The 24,965-nt window shown below is 43.1% G+C and overlaps 1 protein-coding gene across 1 annotated transcript in view; it reads right to left on the bottom strand.

Annotated features, from left to right (window-relative positions):
* Positions 1–12,891, bottom strand: part of gdpd5a (glycerophosphodiester phosphodiesterase domain containing 5a) — a gene marked incomplete at both ends in the record, with an annotated part of 19,458 nt that extends 6,567 nt beyond the window's left edge. The window contains 10 exon segments of the mRNA XM_080508292.1: positions 481–711; positions 2,088–2,238; positions 2,356–2,438; positions 2,686–2,831; positions 3,716–3,809; positions 4,109–4,207; positions 4,318–4,377; positions 5,559–5,652; positions 6,028–6,131; positions 12,775–12,891. Of these exon segments, the coding sequence (XP_080364418.1) occupies positions 481–711; positions 2,088–2,238; positions 2,356–2,438; positions 2,686–2,831; positions 3,716–3,809; positions 4,109–4,207; positions 4,318–4,377; positions 5,559–5,652; positions 6,028–6,131; positions 12,775–12,891 (1,179 nt within the window).
* Between the last annotated feature and the right edge of the window lie 12,074 nt (positions 12,892–24,965).

Genomic DNA, 24,965 nt, shown 5'->3' with positions numbered 1-24,965 from the left:
TTTGCGTCGTGGTTACAATTTGTGTCGTGGCTATATTTTGCGTCGTCGTTACAATTTGTGTCGTGGCTACACTTTGCGTCGTGGCTACATTTTGCGTCGTGGTTACATTTTGCGTCGTTGTTACAATTTGTGTCGTGGCTACATTTTGCGTCGTGGTTACAATTTGTGTCGTGGCTACATTTTGCGTCGTCGTTACAATTTGTGTCGTGGCTACACTTTGCGTCGTGGCTACATTTTGCGTCGTGGTTACATTTTGCGTCGTCGTTACAATTTGTATCGTGGCTACACTTTGCGTCATGGCTACACTTTGCGTCGTGGCTACATTTTGCATCATGGCTACATTTTGCGTCGTGGCTACACTTTGCGTCGTGACACACCGGGCTCTCACGGGGCTTCAGGGGGGACGCCGGCGTCTCCGCGGCTAACGCTACCGTCTGCAGCACCGTCAGCGAGCCAGAGGGTAAAGATGGCGCCACCTACAGTCCTCACCCTCTTCTGGGCGATGCCGGCCTTCTGCACGGCCCACAGCGTGTCCATGAACCAGCTGCGGTGGCGCGGGTGCTCCGGCGGCGGCCGGCGGACGTTGAGCAGCGCCGAGCTGTTGGCCCTGGAGGCCAGGCGGAGCATCTCCACCAGGCCGCACACCGTCTGGTTCCCGATGCGGCTGCGCTCCTTCGCCGTCAGCGTGTCCACCGTCCAGTAGGGGTCGCTCTGGGGGGGGGGGCAGGGGTGTCAAACTCATTTTAGTTGAGGGGCCACATCCAACCTAACCTGACCTCTGGAGGCAACAAGTCAAACATAACATTAAACTGCAGATATGGACAAATACAAAGTCTTTCCTTCTTTTGATCCTTTTGTAACGGCAAGAATTCACCAGTCTATTCTGAAATATACATATTGAAGGAAATCAGATATATTTGCACAAAAACCCTCAGTCACCTGCATCTGGATATCGTGTTTCTATTCAGGATTAAAACAATTTGTCATCATCTGGAAATTGTTTTGAGTTTACGTGTCTAAAGTATTACTTCACATAAATTGGACTCATTGTTTTATTGTGAAAGGCGTTGTGTTATGTGACCTCTACAGATTGCATTAATGTCGGGGGTCAAATTTTGACCAAGGGCGGTTTTGAATGTAATTTTTGCCGATCTAGTGTTTTTAGATCCGCCTCTGTCACTTTTCATATTTATACTTTAAAAAAAATCACATGGCGGGCCGGATTAGATGCTCTGGCGGCCGGTTCTGGCCCCCGGGCCGCATGTTTGACACCCTTGGGTTAGGGTTAGAACAGGGGTCGGCAACCTTTAATGCTCGTTTCCCACTGAACTCAACACCCAGAGAGCCAAACACGCCGACATTGTCACTCACAAAATCACCGTGATATTATAGTGAGTCATGTCAAAGAAGCACGCTAGAGGACAAGCTTATACTTTACAACAGACGTGCACATCAGGCTTTTATTTTGACGGTCCCACAGGAAGACCATGCCAGGAGGACACGACACACAAAACCTTCTTCACTGCTGGTTGACGACTTACAACTAATAAACTAAACTACATGAACTAAGCAACCAAAACACAATTATTAGCAACGCTACAAACCTAACATTACCCCCAATAACTACATTTAAAACACGACAAACAGAAACTCCCATAATGCATTGCAGCTATTGGCTCCTTTATCACTACACATCATTAAAATGGAAGATAAATGTGGGAGATGTGGATTGTTAGAACCATGAGTGTGATGGTGTGTCTTTAATGTCCTGTAGTTGTTGTGTGATTCACTAGAATGTTCCGTCACTCTCAACAAGTCTGCAATGAACCTCCTGGAACTGTCGGCGCTCCGCAGCGCAGCAGTTTTACTGTGAAAGGAACAGGAAGCTCCCAGCTTCAGACACCAGTTGAGCTGTGGAGCCTGTTCTTCGTGCGTAATGACGTCACATCGCTCCGCCTACATTTTACCCCACTCTTTGTAGCGGGACCGCGCTCTGGGGTGCGCTTTACCTTACCTCCCATATCACCCTTTGCCTTACCTCCCAGACCATACCGAGCCCCGGGTTAGTGTAAGGCAGCGCCCCCTACCTGCAGGAACCACTGTCCGGCGTTGAGCGAGCGGATCTCGGTCCAGTTGAAGAAGGAGGCGTCTTCGTGCTGCCGGCCCGGGAAGGCCCTGCCGACGTCGGTGGTCCGCCGCAGGGTGCGGTCGCGCATGAGGAAGGGGACGCCGTCCACACTGTCCAGAGATGAAAGAGACAAAGTCCATCAGAGGACGTCCATCCGGAGCTCATGTCAAACCTCCGGCTCAAATGAACGTGTGAAATGTGAAAGGAGACGTGATTTATTTCTGGACCTGATGGCGACGTCGGCCTCCAGGGCGCCGGCGCCGTGCTGCAGGGCGCGGTTGAAGGACACCAGCGTGTTCTCTGGAGCAAGCTAATGGCAAACAGCAGAACACAAGGAGTGGACATACGGTCTTCTGAATGGACACGTTTTGACATTTGACAAAAAGAAAAAAAGAAAAAGGAAAAAATATCCCGCGTGTAAAGTAATCCTTTTAGGGATTTTTCCCTTTTTCCCTCCTTTTTTCTTTCTTTCTTGGGAAAATGTTGATTGAAACGCTCCTGCCGGTGCCGAGTTCCGCCTCCTCGCTCGTTTCCCCCACGGCGGAGCGGCGACTCACCATGGGCGCCCCCCGCCGGCCGATGATGGCGGGCCGCGGGCGCAGGCTGCTCCGGTCCATGATGCAGGGGCAGGTGAAGGTGAGCGGCGCCAGGTAAAGAGCCAGGAGGAGCAGGGCGTAGACCACCAGCACCAACATCTGGACGTCTGCCACAGAGGAGGAGGAGGAGGAGGAGGAGGGGGAGGAGAAGGAGGAGGAGGGGGAGGAGAAGGAGGAGGAGGAGGAGAAACAGGAGGATGAGGAGGAGGAGGAGGAGGGTTTCAGGAGTCTTCAAAAGTTCAAAAATTACCGTGAGGAATAAAACAAAACAAAACAAAACAAAACAAAACAAAACAAAACAAAACAAAACAAAACAAAATAAAATAAAATAAAATAAAATAAAATAAAATAAAATAAAATAAAATAAAATAAAATAAAATAAAATAAAATAAAATAAAATACAATTAAATACAATTAAATAAAATACAATTAAATGTAATTAAATTGAATTTAAAAAATATGACCAGTTGAGATCAGCTGGCTTGATTTAGGTTCTGTATAGTGAACCAGTAGAATACTGTCATAATAAGAGTTTAGATTTTTAGTTTAAATGTTTTCTTTGTTTTGTACAGAGAACCATTGAAAAACATTCTTTTTTTTGTCTTTTTTGGAATTATTTTAATGTATTTTAGCTCTGAGGACAGTCATAGCTATAAAGTTGCACTTTTGACAATATATCTGATGTCTGCAGTCATTATAAGTGCATTGAGAGGAAATAAAATCAAAAATCGAATCCAAACTTTAATCTTTCTTAAAAAAAAAAAATGTTTTTTTAAGACCAAAGAGTTCAACATAAGGTTCATTTTAATGAAACATTCCAGTGCAAAATGTGGCATGTCTGCTTCACCGACACGTTAAAATACAAGATTAATTTCACGGTTCATGTTGTTGATGCAATTTAAAATCACCAAAACACACATGAAGATGTAAAAACTGGCACTTTAAAAAAAGAGGAGAACATTCGGAGACGATCTGAGCAGGGAGGACTCACTGGATCTCTCTCTGCGGACCACGTAGCCGGCGACCAGCCAGCTGACGGCCGTGACGGTCACCAGGGCGCCGATGTGCAGGAACGGCGCTGTGGACTGGAAACACACGGTCGACAATCCCGCACTCTGATTGGTCGGTATTTATCCAGGATCTCCTCAATTTCCCCCGGACAGTTTTCATTACCAGAACTCAAGTCAACCTGATATTTTTCACCTCGTTTTTAACAGTAAATCTTCTGCACATGCTCAGTAGATGGACACATCTTGGGACTCACTGCTCCACCTTGTGTTCCAAAGTGGTATTACAGGCCGTATTACAGGCTGCTTGGATTATTAATTTCTCCGCCACGTTCCGATGGTTTTTGCGGTATTTCCGCAGCGGACGTCAGACCGACCTGCAGAGACGCCAGCAGGATGTCCCACTCGTCCCCCCACACGTCATCGACGGACACGACCCCGGAGATGGTGGTGAGCAGCGTGGCTAACACTCCGATCTGCAGAGACAAGGACACGCAGTGACGAACTTCCTCGTATCCGAGGAGTGTTTGGACGATATCTGTGGCAATAGAATAATAAAAAAAAAAAAAACTGTGACTTTCTGCACCTTGTGAACCCAGTAGAGGTTCAGCTGCTGGCCCAGGGTGACGTGAAAAAGTGCCAAAATCTGAAAAAAATAAAAGAAGAAGTGAAATATAAACTGATGAATAAGAGGGTCTGGTAACATACTTATTAAATAATTCCAAACGGTCTGTGCTGCGCTGCTTCCAGACGCGTACTTCCACATTAAAGCTTTTAACCAATCACATGTCAGCCATCATCTGTTGCCGGGTAGAGAAATCAGCCTGAGGCCTTCACTTTCAGTTCTGCAGGCGTCTGCTGTGTAAAACTCGTGTCGTCTCGCTGCTGCTTCAACCAATCAGATTGTGATATTGGCGACTCGGAGCCTTCTAGCAGGCCGAGCGTGACGTCAGCGCTTTCAAGCCCTCTGATTGGCTCGTCAGAGACTTCACTTTCCAGCTAGCTCGCTAGCTGCATCTGTAGCTAGCTGCACGAACAAAAGTATAGTTGTGTTGATTTAATAGGCTTTTTTTTTTTAACCTACAATGACTGAAAGAGAAGATAAAGACGTTTAGTTGCAGATTTGTTGTCAAAACAATTTCGAAGGCGGACGTTTCCAAGAGGTCATTGAACGCACCGCAGCAATTTTTGAGTAAAGGTATTTATTATTCTGGCGAAACGAGTATCTCTGTGATGCAAAGGCTCTTTATTCAATAGATACAAAGTTAATTCCATATATTCAAGTTTTCATTCAATATATTTGAGTTTTCACTCAACATAATTAAGGTTTCGGTCAAAATATTCAAAATTCATTCAGTATATTCAAAGTGCATTCCATATATTTGTATTTTCTTTCAACATATTGAAGTTTTCTTTCAACATATTCAAGTTGTTATTCAATATATTCAAAGTTAATTCCAAATTATTGTTTTCATTCAACATTTTAAAAGTTAATTCCATATATTAATGTTTCCATTCAATATATTCAAAGTTAATTCCATATATTAATGTTTTCATTCAATATATTCAAAGTTAATTCCATATATTCAAGTTTTCATTCAATGTATTCGAGTTTTCACTCAATATAATCAAGGTTTCAGTCAAAATATTCAAGATTCATTCGGTATGTTCAAAGTTCATTCCATATGTTTGTGTTTTCTTTCAACATATTGAAGTTTTCTTTCAACATATTGAAGTTTTCTTTCAACATTCAAGTTTTTATTCTATATATTCAAAGTTCACAGATGCAGAAGTGTCAGGGAGGCGTTTAAAAAGAAGAGTTGTCACCATTAAGAAGGTGATGTAGCTGAAGCCCACGGTGGTGGACGCCACGATGGGCAGCGTCTCGTCCCGCCACTCTCCGGTACGGTTGTACACCAACCTGCAACATCAAAGGATCAGATCATCTGGCGTTTCAACGCTTTTACATGAACCTCGCTGGTCCAGAAATACTCGTATTCAAAGCGTCTCTTTGATTTTCCCTCCATTAGAACATCGGATCATAGGAGCTGCATCCAGAATCTGCTGTGTCTGTGTGAGCTGGGCTGGCTCCGCCCCCACACACGCCCATCTATGGGTAAGAGGAAGGAGGAACTTCCTCTCGTGGCGCCACTTCTTTCTCTCCGAAATCAGAAAATCATTACTAGTGTTTAATTCTGTAAGGTAATCCTTCACGTTCAAGCCTTCATCACACATGGGCTCAATAAAAGCTTTTCATTTACGCCTAAAAACTTTCAAAATAAAACCTGCGACTCACCAGTTGAAGTCGTTGAAATCATTTTTGGCCACCAGCCAGAAGTAGGCCCAGAGGAGAAGCAGCAGGAAAGAACTGCACAGGATGACGAACCATGCACACTCCCACTGGAACAAACAACAACAACAACAACAAATATTACCAGCAAAATACTCTATACCAGTAATCTTCGTTCTATGAACTCTTTGTGCCTCCTCTCTTCCCTCGGGAGCGAGTTGTTCTGCACATGCTCAGTAGACGGACACTAAGAGCAATGATTCCTCTAGAGTGTCAAGACTTCCTGTACGTTTTCTCCTGGGACTTTTATTTTGACAGTCACCGTAACAACGATCCAACTTGGTCGTCTGTCCATACAAATGTCCGCGCTCAGTGTTAACATTTGTATCAAGTGTGTGTGTGGTTTCATTGCAGAAACAAACAAAAAAGAAAAACAGCACCCACTAGTGGCCCGACGGGGGAACTACATTGTTTACAAAATATTTCTGCCACACACACACACACACACAAAAAAAGCAAATACAAGGTATTTTCACTGGAAATAATGCATGTGTGTGGTTTCATTACAAAAACAACCAACAGCACCCACTAGTGGCCCGACAGGAAAACTACACAATTTTCAGTGTTTCTGCCATTTCCGTGCAAAATGGAATTGTTTTCAAAACTTTGCCATGTAAACGCAAAAATCTTGTTTAAAAACAAAATGAGGAGTTTTGACTTGAAAGGTTGTCGTGGAAACGGGGTCTTGTTAGAACATATTAGCATATCGTAGCGTGTTGACAAATAAAATATTGTACCAAATTAGACACAAACATAATTTAAAATGTATTCACATCTTCCTCCCTGATGTTCAACAAATATTTTACGCATAATCTCAAAATGTTAAGCTTGTAAATGTTTACCTGTAGGAGAAAATGCTAAAACCATTTAACAAATAAGAACAATAACAAGGATAATTCTAAACAAAGACGTCAATGTTTATACGTAACGCTTAGATTTAAGTACCATTAAGTACCATTTTAAACGTCGTGAGTTTTTTTTTGTTTTTTAGCCTTGTTTTTGGTGTTTTTGCACTAAAACTACAAACCAACATTCCAACATTCAGTCACATCTTAACCCAAATATGGAAACGACTTCCTGTTTGAGTATAAGATATGTGCCGTTGGCTTATTGTGTTTTTTTGTTTTGTTTGTTTTTTTTAACGGACTTCCGTCTCGCCACGCGGGCCGAAGCTGTGCTGCATTCAAGGACTCCTCCCTTCAGTAGTTAACGGGATTATCCGCTAATGCCATGTGACGGGAGGTGTAGTGTATGATCGGCGCATCCCTGCAGAACACCCCCACCCCCCCCCCCCCCCATCCCCCACCCCTCCAAGGTTACATAAGAGGCAGGGAGTTAATTACATGTGTTTACGGCTGAAGAGCAAAACGGCTCAGGACTCAGTGGGACGGGGTCGCGGACAGAAAGGTCAAAGACGGTACAGCTGGAAACATGGCAGCCGACGAGGAAATGTGTTTTTGTGTTTTTAATTGGTTCACCTGCAGCGCAGTGCGGCCGGCGCTAACGCTAACGCTAACGCAAGGCGAGTCGCAATTCACCCTCTGCAAATTTGTGTGAATTAGAGATGCAACATGTGTGTTTTCTACTGTTCTGTCACGATGCAAGTACTTTGTTCCGCACATATTAGACATTCAGGTTTTTATTCTGGGTGAACAAAATAGAAGTTTTTCTGAGTCTTTCAGAATAAAGGTATTTGTTGGCAGATTAGGGCTTGTGATTGGACGGCGGGTCACCAGAGAACGGCTCAGATTATCTTCAAGTGAGAATGGAAAAGTGAGTGAACTTTTTGAAAATGGCTCTCGAGGTGGAACTTTTTGAAAATGCTCCAACTGTGGAAACCGTGAAAAAAAAATGCTACTTTTTATTTCTTTATTTTTTAATTCTGCTACTGCGCATGCACACCACAGCTGTAGTAAATGTTCTCTGCTGCATGTGTGTGTGTGTGGTTTCATTACAAAAAATATAAACAACAGCACCCACTAGTGGCCCAACGTGGTAACTACATCATTTTCACATACAATTTCCATCATTCTATTTAAAGCACATTGAAGCCCCAGAGAGCTGACACACACACACACACACACACACACACACACACACACACACACACACACACACACACACACACACACACACACACACACACACACACACACACACACAAAACAATCAAGTGACCGTCAAATTGAGAATTAATTTTGTGGCCGTTATGTTTTTAAAACAAATCTATTTTATATTTCTATGATTACTAATTTTCATTAGATTTTTTTGTATTTCACAGATATGAACACGCTCGTGTAAGAAAAAGATTAATATTTGCTAAATGTTTAAGTATTTCTGTGTTAAAGAAATAATTTTCTCTCCAATAAAAATAAAAAAACACATGAAATCACAGAAATAATATCAATAGATATACTTAATATTTGTCACAAAATAAACAAATATCATTTAAAAAATGCTCAAAAAGCTACAAAATAATGTAATGAAATTGTAAAAACTAATAGAAATAAACAAAAAAAACATGGGGCGCTAATAAACGAATAAATAATAAAAGTGAATCATGAATAATAAACTTTTTTGCCAATATTGGGACAACTTATTAAAATGTATGTAATAAAAATATAGTTTTATGTAATCATGTGAGGATAAGTCATGAAATGATGATAGGACTGAATTATAAATATCTCTATTTCAATGCTTCATGAAATTTATATTTTTATTTTAATCAGTTTTAAATAAAGTTTGAACTGAATCTTGACCACATACACAAGTTAATCTAAAAATACAAACTTCAATTTAAATATAAATGTATGAAAGTAAGAATTGATTAAGAAAAAAAAAGGAAAAGGAAACATGTTAGAAGCTGCAGGGACATAAAAGCTGCGACGTCCCGGTTTTGCAAAGCGGCGTCAGATTATCCTGCCACTGGTTTAGAGGCTGAAGCAGGAAAAGGTTAACGAGCTTCAGTTGCTTCCTCACGACGCTGCTGGAGGATTATTGTTCTGGTCCGGGTCTGACTGAACACACACACACACACACACACACACACACACACACACACACACACACACCACCGTATCGTGCCATCCACACCTTAAAAAAGACGATCTCGGCCATCGTAATACGTTATTATTACGTCATTGAAATGTTACAAATAATAAAGTTGTCTATCTGGGAATCGTGTATCTGGGAATCGTCTATCTGCGAATCATTTATCTGGGAGTCGTCTATCTGGGAATCATTTATCTGTGAATCGTCTATCTGGGAATCGTGCATCTGGGAATCGTGTATCTGGGAATCGTGTATCTGGGAATCGTCCATCTGGGAATCGTCCATCTGGGAATCGTGTATCTGGGAATCGTGTATCTGGGAATCGTGTATCTGGGAATCGTCCATCTGGGAATCGTCTATCTGGGAATCGTGTATCTGGGAATCGTCCATCTGGGAATCGTCCATCTGGGAATCATCTATCTGGGAGTCGTCTATCTGGGAATCGTCTGTCTGAGAGTCGTCTATCTGGGAATCGTCTAACTGGGAATCGTCTATCTGGGAATCATCTATCTGGGAGTCGTCTATCTGGGAATCGTCTGTCTGAGAGTCGTCTATCTGGGAATCGTCTAACTGGGAATCGTCTATCTGGGAATCACCAAACTTGGAATCATTTATCTGGGAATCGTCTAACTGGGAATCATCTATTTGAATTTGTCTGACTGGGAATCGTCTGGCTGGGAATCGTCCAACTGGGAATCATCTATCTGGGAATTGTCTATCTGGGAATTTTCTAACTGGGAATCGTCTATCTGGGAATTTTCTAACTGGGAATTTTCTAACTGAGAATCGTCTATCTGGGAATCATCTAACTGGGAATCGTCTATCTGTGAATCGCCCAACTGGGAATCATCTATCTGGGAATCATCTATCTGGGAATCGTCTATCTGGGAATTTTCTAACTGAGAATCGTCTATCTGGGAATCGTCCAACTGGGAATCGTCCAACTGGGAATCATCTATCTGGGAATTTTCTAACTGGGAATTTTCTAACTGAGAATCGTCTATCTGGGAATCGTCCAACTGGGAATCGTCCAACTGGGAATCATCTATCTGGGAATTTTCTAACTGGGAATTTTCTAACTGAGAATCGTCTATCTGAGATGTGTTTCAGAGCAAAGAGACAGTGTTTGAGTTCATGAATGCTGGCCGCCCCGCTAATGTCTGAGTAGTGTGTGTGTGTGTGTGTGTGTGTGTGTGTGTGTGTGTGTGTGTGTGTGTGTGTGTGTGTGTGTGTGTGTGTGTGTGTGTGTGTGTGTGTGTGTGTGTGTGAGACCCCATGAAGCTTTGTAAACGAGACAGGCTTGTGTTTCTTCCCTCCGTCAGCACATCCTCGGTGCCCGGCTCTCAGACTTTACAGCGCAGCGCCCGGCTCTTTGTGCAGAAGAAGACGTCCAGCAGCAGGAGGCGCCAGCGGCACCGCGGGGGGGCCGGCACCGCGGGGGGGCCAGCACAGCTGGGCGTCTGGCTCCGGCACAGCTGGGCCTCTGGCTGCGCTTCACACTCACAACACACTGCTCCGATTCTGCTTTGTTGCGAGGATCGTTTTGCAGCCGTTACTCAGGGTCGGGTCTGAAAGTCGCTCAGGAATTCAGCAGGAATAAATCGACTTGACATCAGCAGTTAATGATGCTCTTCTGGGGGGTCTTTATAAAAAAAGATTCCCACTTCGACGACAGTGGGGTTTTTTCCCCCAGTTCGACGATTCCCAGATAGACGATTCCCACTTAGACAACAGTGTTTTTTGCCCAGTTAGACAATTACCAGATAGAGGATTCCCACTTAGACGACAGTGTTGTTTTCCCAGTTCGACGATTCCCAGATAGACGATTCCCACTTAGACAATTCCAAGATAGACAATTCCCACTTCGACGACAGTGTTTTTTTCCCCCCAGTTAGATGATTCCCAGATCGACGATTCCCAGATATGCAATTCCCAGATAGACGATTCCCACTTAGACGACAGTGTTGTTTTCCCAGTTAGATGATTCCCAGTTAGACGATTCCCAGATAGATGATTCCCACTTTGACAACAGTGTTTTTTTCCCAGTTAGATGATTCCCAGATAGACGATTCTCACTTCGACAACAGTGTTTTTTTTCCCCAGTTAGACGATTCCCAGATAGACTGGGACTGGGAATCATCAATCTGGGAATCGTCTACATGGGAATCATCTAACTGGGAATTGTCTATCTGGGAATCGTCTAACTGGGAAAAAAGCCCACTGGGAATCGTCAAACTGCGAATCAACCAGTTGGGAATCGTCTATCTGGGAAGAATCTATCTGGGAATCGTCTATCTGGGAATCGTCTATCTGCATCTTTATTACAAAAAAAAAAAAAAAAAAAAAGGTGAGGCAGTAGTGAAGCCTGACTGCAGGACGTTTCAGCTTTCGAGCCCTGAAGGCTTAATAACACCTCAGAAATCTCTGGCAGACATTTGAAAACAGTCATTTTGTGAACAATAACCGCTGCTTCGGGGGGAAACCAGGGCTGCAATTAACCGCGACGCTGCAACGCCTGCGTGCAGCTCGTCCAGGCGGCCGCCGGCCACAAAGCCTGACCTACTTCTCTGGACAAAGTGGGAAATAGTTCATTTATTGTTGAGGTGGGCTCGGGTTTCAGAGCCGCCTCAGCCGGGAGTCATCAGCTGCAGATCTGTGGGCTAAACGAGGCTCGTGACGAATATTTAGACGAATAAAACAAAAAAAGAAATGACAAAATCCACTTAAATCTTCATTTTCATGAACGAAAAGGAGAAGGAAGAAGTCAAAACCCCTCAAACACTCTCATGTCCCCGACAACAAATGACAAAAGTTCCTAAAATGTTCATTTAACATCAACAGTTTCACAGACACTTAAAATAAACTACGGTACATTTCGATTCTCCATTTCACAATGAACTGTTTGCAGAAGTTGGAATATATATGAATGAACGTTAAGAGAGGGAATCAAACGGGGCGATTATTTAGTCGATAGGATGTAAATTATGAGAAAAAATGGTATGGGACCCAGAATAGAGCCCTGGGGGACGCCACACGCCTCGATAACCTGAGCCACTGCTCACATTATAGATTCACGAGCTTCATGAGCTTCAGCACAATATGAAATCCAGACAATACGAAGTCACTGTGGGACAAAACACTGCTGAAGACGTCCTCGAACGTCTCATACTGGGATTTTAAAGTTGAAGCTCTGGAGTTTGTACGGCGACCGCCTGATGTGGATGACGTCCGATTCTCCGTCTCACAGAGACGCAAACGTTATGCAGCATTATTTAGCCGAGAATTAAGTATGTATGTATGGGAAGTATGTTGTTATTGTCTCTGTCCTGCTGGAAGTACTACAGTAGAGGACGAGAGACTCTTTTTTACCAAATGACCTCAAAATTATTCCTTCATCCAACAACAAAACTTCAAGAATTGACTTAATGCTTAATATATCTATATGCATATATCTATATCTATGTATCTATTGGGCCTCAAACCTTGTATTTCTTTCATTAACGCGGGAAAAGAGCAGGTAAGACGTCTAATTCGAGGAACTCAGTGTGTTAAAAAGGTGTTTTTTGTCTAATGTCCCAACACGCAAAGACTTCAAAGCAACTTTCACGCCATCAAACACGTCGGGGAGACTCGCGGTCTTACCCTGGAGCTGTCGTCTTGGGAGCGCTGGTAGCGTTTCCAGCGGCAACCATAGATCCCGGTGACGAAGGACACAAAGACCTGCTTCTCGTAGACCTGCAGGGGTTGGTGTTTCACCATGCTCCTTCAGCCGCGGCCGCTCCGTTATCATCCCCCACAGGACTGGAAACCCTGGATGAGGAACCCAGACGTTACCCAAAAACCAAAACTCCTCTCCGGGAACAATCCCCCAACAAGGCGCCGCCGCGCCGTCGTCACGCGATGTCACTGGAGCGTTATTTTCACAAAAACACCACGGAGGCGTTTTGGCGGCGGGGGCCCTTGTTTTGGAGTCACGGCACCTGTGGAAGGAATCAACACACTTCAATGGGCGATGCCGCGCCTCGCGCAGACATAATAACAGTATCGGGAATTGTGTTTTTTTTTTTTTTTTTTTTGCAGGCGTGCGCTCGGTCATCGTCGCCTGCTTGTTGTAAATAGAAATCAGCAGGGAGCCAGCACCCGCCTGACGAGCGCGACTCGGTCGCCCAAAACAAGACGCAGACGACCTCTGAGGGGAAACTCGTCGTCACGGCAGAGTCTGGAGTCTGAAGAGGCTCGTCTTGTTTTGTCATCTTTATCGTTGAACACATCTGTAAACACAGTAATACTCTCACGATACTACCCTCGGCTCAACACGAGGCTTCAGGACATGTAGTACACATGCCAGGCCTTTAGGGGCGCTGTGACTCACCAAACGTAGAAGACAAAGCACATAGAACTTTAGAAGTAGAATCCTGCTCATAAGCCTGTATATACTGTAACTCTAGTTCTATAGGTCTATGGGCCTGCTGCTAGCGTCAGTAGCTTCTGTAGCTCGTAGCTTGTACTCCCTGATTGTTGAGGTTATTTGATGACATCACGGACCGTGGTGGGGGGAGGGGGGGATTACCTCATCTTTCTACCACAGATGATCGTCTTTACCGACTCACGAGCCGGGGTTTTAGAATTTCTCCACTCTGGGTCCCGTTTTCAAAAAAACCCGTCTTCGCCTTCCTAAAACCGCCGCATGTGGACGACAGGCCAGAAACATCTGGTGTAGGAGAACCAGGTTCTGGTGTGGACGACAGGCCAGAAACATCTGGTGTAGGAGAACCAGGTTCCTGGTGTGGATGACAGGCCAGAAACATCTGGTTCAGGTGAACCAGGTTCCTGGTGTGGACGACAGGCCAGAAACATCTGGTGTAGGAGAACTAGGTTCCTGGTGTGGATGACAGGCCAGAAACATCTGGTTCAGGAGAACCAGGTTCTGGTGTGGACGACAGGCCGGAAACATCTGGTTCAGGTGAACCAGGTTCCTGGTGTAGACGACAAGCCAGAAACATCTGGTGTAGGAGAACCAGGTTCCTAGTGTGGACGACAGGCCAGAAACATCTGGTTCAGGAGAACCAGGTTCTGGTGTGGACGACAGGCCGGAAGCATCTGGTTCAGGTGAACCAGGTTCCTGGTGTAGACGACAAGCCAGAAACATCTGGTGTAGGAGAACCAGGTTCCTAGTGTGGACGACAGGCCAGAAACATCTGGTTCAGGAGAACCAGGTTCTGGTGTGGACGACAGGCCGGAAGCATCTGGTTCAGGAGAACCAGGTTCTGGTGTGGACGACAGGCCGGAAGCATCTGGTTCAGGAGAACCAGGTTCTGGTGTGGACGGGCCATAATACTCTGAGCAGGTTCTCGGTTTTAAGGTTGTGACGTTTCCGTTTGTAACACCGTGGTGCCGAGGAGAATAACTACCAGTCACTTTAACGGTTATTTGCACAAACTGCAGTGATTCTCAGTGGACAACAAGCTGTTGTTTGCGGCTCAACATGTAATTTGGGTGAAATTATATTAAAAATAACTCACTCTGCAACCATTGTTTGGAAAAAAAAAAAAAACCCTGGTGTGTTTACGTGGAACGGCGTTGGTCAGGAGACATAAAGTGGACGACAGGTTCAATGATCCCACCAGAGTCACAGTGACGGGTCGTTCACCTCCTCTGAGCCTTCTCAACCTTTTGAGTCCGGACTGGATCTGGAAACGCTGACGCTGCACAACCTGCTGACGTTTCTTGAAAAGCAAAAGTGATTTTTGCTGTTTTCCTCGAAAGGCGTCCGAATGAGTGCTTGTGAAGCCGACACACACATAAATGCACACTGGAGGCTGCACTGCACCAAAAAAAACAAAAAAAACAAAAAACAAGTCTTTATTTATTGGTAGAAGGAAGTTAACAAGCCCAACATCACGTCTGTTTCTAGACAGGAAATGAATCTCATTGCTGATCTGAAACCTGTGTGGTTAAAAACACATCTGAAATGAATCCTCCGTGTTTGTGTTTTGTTTTTTTTTGTTCCATCTTTTTTGATAAGAGGAAACAATAAATAGTCATTTCCTCCCGACAGATAAGAGAGTTTCCTGGTCGACGAGCCTCGACGAAACAAACCGCTCCTTTGTTCTTATCTGGAAGGAAAACGATTACGGCTGGAGGTGTGTGTGTGTGTGTGTGTGTGTGTGTGTGTGTGTGTGTGTGTGTGTGTGTGTGTGTGTGTGTGTGTGTGTGTGTGTGTGTTCAGCTCACACTGACTCACACAGCAGGAGGCGCACCTCTTTTCATCTGTATTGGTTGCGCTCTGGCTAGTAAGAAATTAATGGCATGAATGAGGAAGTTTTTTTTATATTTATTATTTTAATTTAATTTAAAAAATGTAATTAATTGATTATAACATTTTTTAGCAGAATGTAACAAGTAAATTTCTCGATTGTGAGATCAATAAAGGCTTATCTTATCTTATCTTATCTTAATTCTTATTTTTTTATATAAATGTTTTTAATAAAAACACATTTTATTAAAAAAAAGATATTATAAATCAATTACAGAAGTATCACATCAAAGAAAAAATCCAGTGAAAACAGAAGCTAAAGCTACTAAAATGGCTTTAAAACAGATGTATTTAAAAAAAAAAAAAAAAACCTGCACTATAATAATAAATGACGTCTGATGTTAAACTGAGGGTACGCCCTCCGTCCTGCGGCGGCTCACCCGCCCTCAGGATCTATATTAACCCTCTTTCATCTTTTCATGAAAGCTCGTTCGGCTCGCCGACATTTCCCTGAGACGACTCCTCGGCTGGAAGAGACCAGGAGACTGTCACAACGACAAGAACGCAATAATCCACCAGGTCTGAACCTCCTCCTGCCTCACATCCTCCAGCGCATCAGTCTATTATGAGCCTTTCATCTTGGTCACTGCCGCCTCTTCCCCCGGATTCACTCCTTCATAAAAGATGAATTTGCATGCATTAATGATATTCCTAATATTTCAGCGGATCGAACCCAAAATAGAGTTTCCATTAGTGTCATTTCCACACAGCGAGGAGGAGGAGGAGGAGGAGGAGGAGGAAAGTGAAACTTTAGCCGAGCCTGATTCACTGAAAATGATTTATACTGGAGAGACGAAAAGTCTCGAGACCACGGGACGAAAAGTGAGACCAGTGGACAGATTGTTTTAAGAACCAATTAACTTAAAAAACCCAACAAACATCTTCTGGCCCCGCCTCCTTGTTAACCTGCATGTGGTAACCATGGCAACCGACAACACAACAGTGGACAATTACAGACTTAAAACCCAAAAAAATTAATAAAACATCTTCTGGCCCTGTCTCCTTGTTAACCTGCACGTGGTAACCATGGCAACCAACAACACAACAGTGGACAATTACAGACTTAACCCCCCCCCCCCCAAAAAAAAATCTTCAGGCCCCGCCTCCTTGTTAACCTGCACGTGGTAACCATGGCAACCGACAACACAACAGGGGACAATTACAGCGTTGCACTTTTGAAATCTCTTCAATCAAATGAAATCTGCAAACGTCATAGAATGAAATGAAGAATTCAAAGACGAGACGGATCACAGACGCGACCGGCGACCCTCCCCCGCCGATTTCGCAACAACACTTGGGTGATATTGATCGCTAATCGATCAGAAGACACGTGGAAGCTCAGTGGTCTACATAACAGCCTACAAACCTCAAACGTTTCCATGGTAACAAACCTTCCTGCGCTCACACGCGGCGCTGGACGGAATCCCTGCAGACTTTGGATTTCACTGATCGGGAACAGCAGCACCCGCTAGTGGCCGTACATAAAAACTACACCGATTTTCAGCGTTTCTGCCATTTCCGTGTGTATTTTCATTGGATGAATGTCAAAAGTTGAAGTTAAAACCTCTCTGCCTCGTCCTCACCGACTGGAAATGGATCACACGTCAGGCATTTGATTTATTTTTCTATGTTGTGCTGCCACCTAGAGGCCACAGAAACATGCACGTTGTTTCTAATTTGGTGAAAGATGCAGATGGTCTTTGTTTGATTTGTACAATATGTGTTGTTCAAAGTGAGTTTGAAATAAAACTTACTGGATTTTTTTTTTGTTTTGTTTTATTTGTTCAGAGTTTCCAAAGTAAATACCTAGAGCTACACTCGGTAGAGCGCGGAATATTCGCCAATTTGCGGAACCGAGTTAGCATCGCTAGCATGTTTGCCATTAGCTCGAGGCTAACTGGCCTGACAGGTGAAACACTGAGCGTCTCCATGGCAACAGATGCTGAGGTGATCCTCCATGAGGTGCCTCTCGCATCCGCTTGTATATGACCTTTTTTTCAGTTTTGGGGGATTTATTTGGAAACGGTTAGTCGTTTATGTCCCAAAATCAAATCTATTGATCCTTGGATGATGACAAATCATCCCTGAAGGTTTTATGCAATATCGGGTTAATAGTTTTTGTGAAAAATTAGTAAGATTCATACATACATACTACATTCAAACCAATAAGTAGCTAAACAAAATAAATACACACAAATAACAGCATAACTTTCTACGCCAACTTTCGCTGGTGAGGATAATGAATAACTAACGTCACTGGAGCGCCTTGCCTAAAGGTCCTGTGGAAACGCAGACTGAACAGGGTGCCAAGTACATTTTAGTTTAGGAGACACAAACAAAAAACTAAAAAAACCCAATTTAATCTTGACCAAACTGGTAAAATATTGCCTTAATAACCTTTAAAGTTAAACTTTCAACTTTGTCTCTGTTGAGGCTCAGAGTAGAAGTGATGAGAATGTTAATATTTTCACAAAACCAAACGAGTACAAACAAAAAATGACAATTTCAATTAAAATACAGTGAAATACGTTAAAATAAATCAATGTTTTCTTCAAACTGTTGACGATTTTCCTGGTGGTTTGGCCGGATTGGAGCGCCTTGTTAATAAATCAACAAGTCGTCTGTATTAAAACCAACAAATACACACATAATACCTTCATTCAATCACATATGAATACATTTCGTCGCTGTCAGCAGTATGAGGTCATTCAAAAACACTGCATCTGTACAATTTCTATATTTATTATCAACAAATGAATGATATTTTAATGTTTGGATCTTTTTATGAAGGCGTTGCGTTTTCTGCTTTTACATATTATGACATATCAGTGTATCCACTCAAGCTCTTATAGCCTGAACTAATGTGTATTTATTTGATATTATTTTTGTCCGACAGAATAATGGATTGTTCTTATCAAATATACAGTTCAGTCTCAGGTTGTAAGGCAAGTTTTTTTTTAATTATACAAGGCAAGATCTTAGGTTCTGGTGCCTTTATTGTGAAAGTACATAGAATACAGAGAATTTCTGCTTTTTTGATGCAACATTACAATGAATCCCAAAGTTACATTACTGAAGTAACTTCACAACATAGTTGTGTTTTCAGATCCTATTATTTTATATTTAATTTATTTACAGAAGACAAGGATTGTGCAGATGCACTGTCAAACCACGTTATTATTATTATTATTATTATTATACAAGTTATATCAAATGTGCGCTGAGTAAACAAATACATGCGAAGATCCAAAACAAGACTCTTGAACCGGATTTCATCCTGAGAAGTGATTTATTCTGCACCTATCGCCTTATTTTTTTCTATTATTAGTTTCATTTCTGCGCACTTTCGCGTTACAAAGTCAGCCTGTCTGATACAAGAGGGGCGATAATCCATGGTAAATGTGTGAAATGTGGAATAAGAGAGTTGAAGAGACGAGAAGCGAGTGACACTTCCTCAGATTATATGAAGATAATCCGCTGAAGCGCGCGCAGACGCTCACCTGGCCTCCAGCGCGCGCAGCTCCGTCCGTTATTAGTCGCTTATTTCCATGGATGAAGACGCAGCGGCGCGTCTTGGCGAAGCACTTTGGGCAGATTTTTGCGCGCAGGTGGGATTCGAACCAGCGACGCACATCAGAGGACTTTAACGGTGCCGGGCGGCGGAGGAGGAAGAGGAAGAGGAGCAGGAGGAGGAAGAAGAGGAGGAGGAGGAGGAGCGCGAGCACCGAACCGGGCGTCTGAGTGGAAGGAGTGCGAGTCTGTCCTCCGGCGAAGACGCACGAACGGGCGGGTTCATGGCGGAGGAACTCCGCTAATCTGCGGCTGAAGAGGGGGAGGGGCGGAGCCGCGCACTGCAAAAAGTTACTGCAAAACAAAACCCTGCGCTCAGACAGGGGCTGCGACTGGGGTCTCTTTTTACAGTGTAACTGATTACTCTGTCAGGTATCTGATTACTCCGTCAGGTAACTGATTATTCCATCAGGTAACTGATTACTCTGTCAGGTAACCAATTAATCTGTCAGGTAACTGATTACTCTGTCAGGTAACTAATTACTCTGTCAGATAACTGATTACTCAGTAACAGGTAACTGATTACTCTGTCAGGTAACTAATTATTCCATCAGGTAACTGATTACTCAGTAACAGGTAACTGATTACTCTGTCAGGTAACTAATTACTCTGTAACAGGTAACTGATTACTTTGTCAGATAACTAATTACTCTGTAACAGGTAAATGATTACTCTGTCAGGTAACTGATTATGAGAAGGATGAGAAGGGAAGAGAAGGATGAGAAGAGAAGGATGACAAGAGAAGAGAAGAGAAGGATGAGAAGGGAAGAGAAGGATGAGAAGAGAAGAGAAGGATGAGAAGGGAAGAGAATAGAAGAGAAGGATGAGAAGAGAAGGGTGAGAAGAGAAGAGAAGGATGAGAAGAGAAGAGAAGAGAAGAGAAGAGAAGAGAAGAGAAGAGAAGAGAAGAGAAGAGAACGATGAGAAGAGAAGGATGAGAATGGAAGAGAATGATGAGAAGAGAAGAGAAGGATGAGAAGAGAAGGATGAGAATGGAAGAGAAGGACAAGAAGAGAAGAGAAGAGAAGGATGAGAAGAGAAGAGAAGAGAAGAGAAGAGAAGAGAAGAGAAGAGAAGGATGAGAAGAGAAGAGAAGAGAAGAGAAGAGATGAGAAGAGAAGAGAAGCTGCAACTTTAATCACACATTAAACAGGAGAATAAAAAGCGACTGAGAGTTTTCAGTCTTTCTTTGTATTGTTTATTTCTCTGTTTCTTGTTATCACTTATTTTCTTTGAGTTTTTTTTCTTTTTTAATAATTCTTTATCCAACTTAGTGTTCTGGGGTCTTGTGGTTTTATTTTTTTGTGTGATTCATTCCTTTTTGTGTCTCTGTGTTTTTTATTGAGTTATTGAGCTTTTCTGTGAGTCTTTTTTTGTCATTTCAAGGCTGCTTTGTTTTTTTTTACATCTAATTAATAATGACAGAAGGCTTTCGGAGCGAGTGTTTTCTTCTTCTGTGGTTATTAAGTTTGTTTTGTGACTAGTCTTTTTCCCCTTGTTGTTTTTTTCGACTTTAGTCCTTCTCAGTTATTGATTTCTCTCATTTTATTTGTGTCTCTCTCACTGCATCTTGCCTCTTTGTGTTTTTTTTGTGTCTCTTTGAAGTTTATGTTTTAAGGTTTTTAAATAAAATATACGTTCACAAATCTCTTTGATCTTTTGCTTTGCTTTTCTCAGCGGGTCTAATAAACAATCCATCCATTATTAAGTTTGCTGTAAACCTCCACGTGCAGATCAAACTGGGAAAAAAATCCTCAAATACCTGCAGCACATTCAGAAATACGCACTTTATTACTCCTCCTTCTTCAAAGGTTGGTTTTACTTTGAACCTTTTCGCTCAATAATGTGACTTTCCAAGCCAAAAAATGTTGTGTTTTTTTGAGCGAGAGACTGCGGAACCACATTAGTGCTTCATAACAAATCTTTCAAAAAAGACGACTGAGGGCCGATTTCTCATCTGGACGTATGAGACACCAACCCTTTGTCTCCTTTGAAGAGACAAAGGTGTGTCGCAAACGTGGAGTTACTGGCCCGCGGGTATTAAAAGTGAAGAGACGGTATCGCCAGGGCCTTTTTTTTTAATACCCTCTCCTCCTGCCGCCGCTACGCCGCTCCGCCTTCCCCCGGCTTCATTTCAGCTAAATATAAATCAGGCCGGGCCGCAGAACATTGGACAGTGAGGACAAAAGTGAAATCTCATCGCACCCCGTGGGCTGCGGGAGGGCAGCGTCAGGTAGACGAAGGGAAGGAGGGAGGACTCATTTCATTAAACTTCTCTGTAGGGGGGGGGGGGGGGGGGACTATGGGCTCCGTCTCTAGGAAGCGCTAGTGTTTCCTGGAATCTAAAAACCTGGCGGGGAGGCGGTGAGGAAGAAGTTTCCACGGGGGGGAAACTCTTGCTTCGGTGAAACTGAAAATTCGACGGATCCCAAGAAAAAAAATTGAAAAAGAAAAAAATGCAGAAAATGTGACGCTCCACATCGATTAAATACTTTGTCCCACAAAGAAAAGTCTTGCAAGGTTTCCTCCCATCCCGACGCCGACCCCTGGCGGAGAGCGAGGGCAGAGGGAGGAGGGACCGGAGGAGGAGGAGGAGGAGGAGGAGGAGGAGGAGGAGGAGGAGGAGGAGGAGGAGGAGGTCTATTCCCGGCCCGGCGGCCGCAGATTAGCCGGTGGCTTGGGATGATTACTTCAGATCCTTTTAATCCCGGACAATGAAGCCGCAGCGGCCCTGAAGCTTCGCCCACAGCTTCTCCCGCTCACAAAAAAACCCTCTAGAAACTTAAAGAAAACTTCAATAAATCAATTTTGTTTCACATCCACATGTTATTTCTTTACATCTTCATTTTGAACGTGTACACGAATGAAGATTCAACTTTTATTGGTGTATTTAACAGCGTTTTGTGCTAAATGAGGCAGGGATGATATAGTTCATCAAATAAAAAAAAGAATATAGGTTCATCCACTATTGAGCTCTTTGTCCCCCTCTACTGGTCATAAGAAGTACTTCTATCTCTCAAGTCACTATTATGGCCACCAGAGGGCGCTCCTGTCCACATTATACAACAAAAAACTATGAGCAGTGTGGTTTATGAATAAAATATCTCAAATTAATTGAAATAACGAGTGCATGCAGTTTTAATAGCATATTATAGCACGAGTGTAAATTTAACATTAGGTGATATATTATACATGCATAATAGAAAACGTGTATCTATTAGGTCTTATTTTCATCAAGGAATAATAATTTCTAGATTATTTTGCGTTTATATTTTGGGTGACATGTTATAAATAAAGGATAAGAGACAGACACACCAGTAAAACTCGGTTTTTGCTTTTAAATGTATGATTCAACCTTTATTTACACAGAACGTTTGAGTTCTTGTTTAGTACAGATGTTGAACTGCAGGTGATTTCGATGTCAATGGGAAACATTTAATTAAATATACATAACAAAATATGTGTTTAAAACAAAGAATTCTGAAAAAAAGTACAATAATTACTAAATATTTTTAAATTATGAATCTATATCGTAAAATAAAATAGAAATCTTAATACATTCGGAACTTGTTATTAAAAAGTGTGGATTTTTCCAAACGTGCCTGCTGGAAAATCTCCCTTTGCAGAAAAGAAGCTCCTGTTGTGTCACAGTTTTTACTTTAGCTGCTGAACTGTGGTCAAAACACGGCGGCAGAGACACAACATCAGTTTATCTCCCTGGTGTGCAGGCAGAGAAGGTGGGGGGGGGAGGGGGGGGTATGTACTACCACCATTTAACGTTCCTCAACATCAGCGAGGAAAACGCTGCAGAAAACCTTCTCGTTTACATGGAAATCTTTTGAAAACGATGTCTGTTTACATGTAAACACCCGTTTCCTCCAGTTTTCAACGTGCCGTCGTGAAAACGAGCGCCCAGAACACGACGAAAAGTTTTTCCGTTTTCTTCTTAAAACGTACATATATGTGCATTTATGTATCCTATAATATAGGAAAACGGCCAATTTTATATATGTCACATATATTAAAAACCTAGATTAAAACATATATGATTATTTCCATGTGGGTTCTGCGTGTCTCAGTTTACCGCCCGCCTCGCTTTTTGTGTTCTTTTTTCATCTTTTTCGCCTCATCAATCCTCAGCTAACTCGTAACCGTGGGGTTTCTGACAATAAGAATGAGCAGCAAATAAACGTTAGCGTCTGTCTTTTGTTTTTTTGTGTGTTTTTTTTTTTTAATAAAAATGGCTGCAGGATCGTCGTTCGTTCTTAAATCTCTTTCTCAGGGACGAACTGATGTCTGGATCATAGAGCCTCTGATGTGACTTCAACTGAACTTAATGATTGAAAAGGTCAGTTCCATCCCAGATCGACGCCTTATTATGATAAGTTAGTTGTTTCTACAACGTCAGTGAAGGGTAATGTATGTTAATACACGAAAAGTAGCTCATCGTTAGTTTAAAATAGCAGCCGGGGAAGAAAAAAACACACAACCCATGATGTACGACGGCTAATCCTACAATAATACAGACGTCGTTCAAACTTTTCAGAGAAAATTCAAAGTGTGAGTCTGGATTCATGCTGGAATCGGATTTAAGTCGCGGCTCGCTGGAGTTCAGAGCTAAAGGCCGATGAACCAGTGTTCCTGTGATAAATCAGCCTCTATTGGAGCTCCGGTTACTTCACGTTTCAGCTCTGGAATGTAACTGCAGGAGGCAACAGGATATCCCCCCCCCCCCCCCCCCCCCCGAGACAATACCGTCCCTTTGCCGAGACAATAAGAGACTTTATTTGTACCAACGTCTGCTGAATATATTGCTTCTGCACCGGCAGACCATCTCTCCCACCTGGAGAGTCCAACATGCAACAGAGGAAGAGAGACTTCTGCATCAAAGAGAAGCGTCAAAGTAAAATCTGCGCCGAACGTCTCCTGGACTCAAAACAGGGACGTTCAGATCCACGATCTCTGTTTATTTACGTTCGCAATAATGACGCCCGTTACAATAAAACCCCGCCGACGCAGCAACGCGACAAACGTCAACAGTGGAAGAACACAGACGTTCTCGTGGACGAAGGAGCAAGTTGTTACGGTGACCGTCAAAATAAAAGTACCAAGTCCCGCGGAGAATACAGACTGTAAATAAATGTGGTTATTGACGATCTACTGAGCATGTGCAGGAGCAGCGTTTCACCAAAGGTACAGTTTTCATAATGACGCGTTAAAAGCTTTTAGTCCAGATTTGAAACCTTTGATGTTGTAAAACAAGGCCTCGGGACTCTGCAGTGTAGTTTATTTAATTTATATATATATAGTTTTTTTTTTTAAAGAACTTCATCAACACAATTAAAGAAAAGTTCTGATGTCGACCGTCTGGTTCTCTTATCAGTGTTTCATTGACTGATTGTCTGGGAACTGACGTTTTCTTTGTCTCTATGAATGCATCCCTCTCTTCTTCGTGATGTCATGAGCCCCCTTCCTCGTCCTCGTCCTCCTCCTCCTCCTCCTCCTCCTCTCTGTTTGGAAGTGGATCAGGCTGCAGGAAGCTCCAGAAGCAGCGGATGTGTGCAGAGTTGAACATTTTAACATCTTCGTGCGCCTCCAGATTTTTCCAAACAAAACAGTGTGCCTCGGCTCAAAAAAGGTTGAAAAACACTGATCGATGGAACATCATGTCTGCATATAGGTCTGCTTGTCTGCTTATAGGTTTCATATATGTGCATATATAGGTTCTTTCCATGTGGGGATGTTCAAAGGAGTAAAGATACGACTTTGTATACAAACCACGGTGCTCTTTCTCTTCTGGGATGCAGCTTTACACAGTTCGGCCTCCTCTGCACTGAACTGCACAGATTCAGGCTTTAGGACCTTGCAGGGAGTGAGGATTCCTCACCCCCCCCACCCCCTACCACCCCCCACCCCCTGGATTTGAATGGGTGGGCCTGTGTGGAAG

The sequence above is a fragment of the Blennius ocellaris genome (assembly GCF_963422515.1).
Source record: "Blennius ocellaris genome assembly, chromosome: 14".
Classification (NCBI taxonomy): Eukaryota; Metazoa; Chordata; class Actinopteri; order Blenniiformes; family Blenniidae; genus Blennius; species Blennius ocellaris.
Note: the sequence above shows the minus strand (reverse complement) of the source record. Positions and strands in the feature narration are given on the sequence as shown.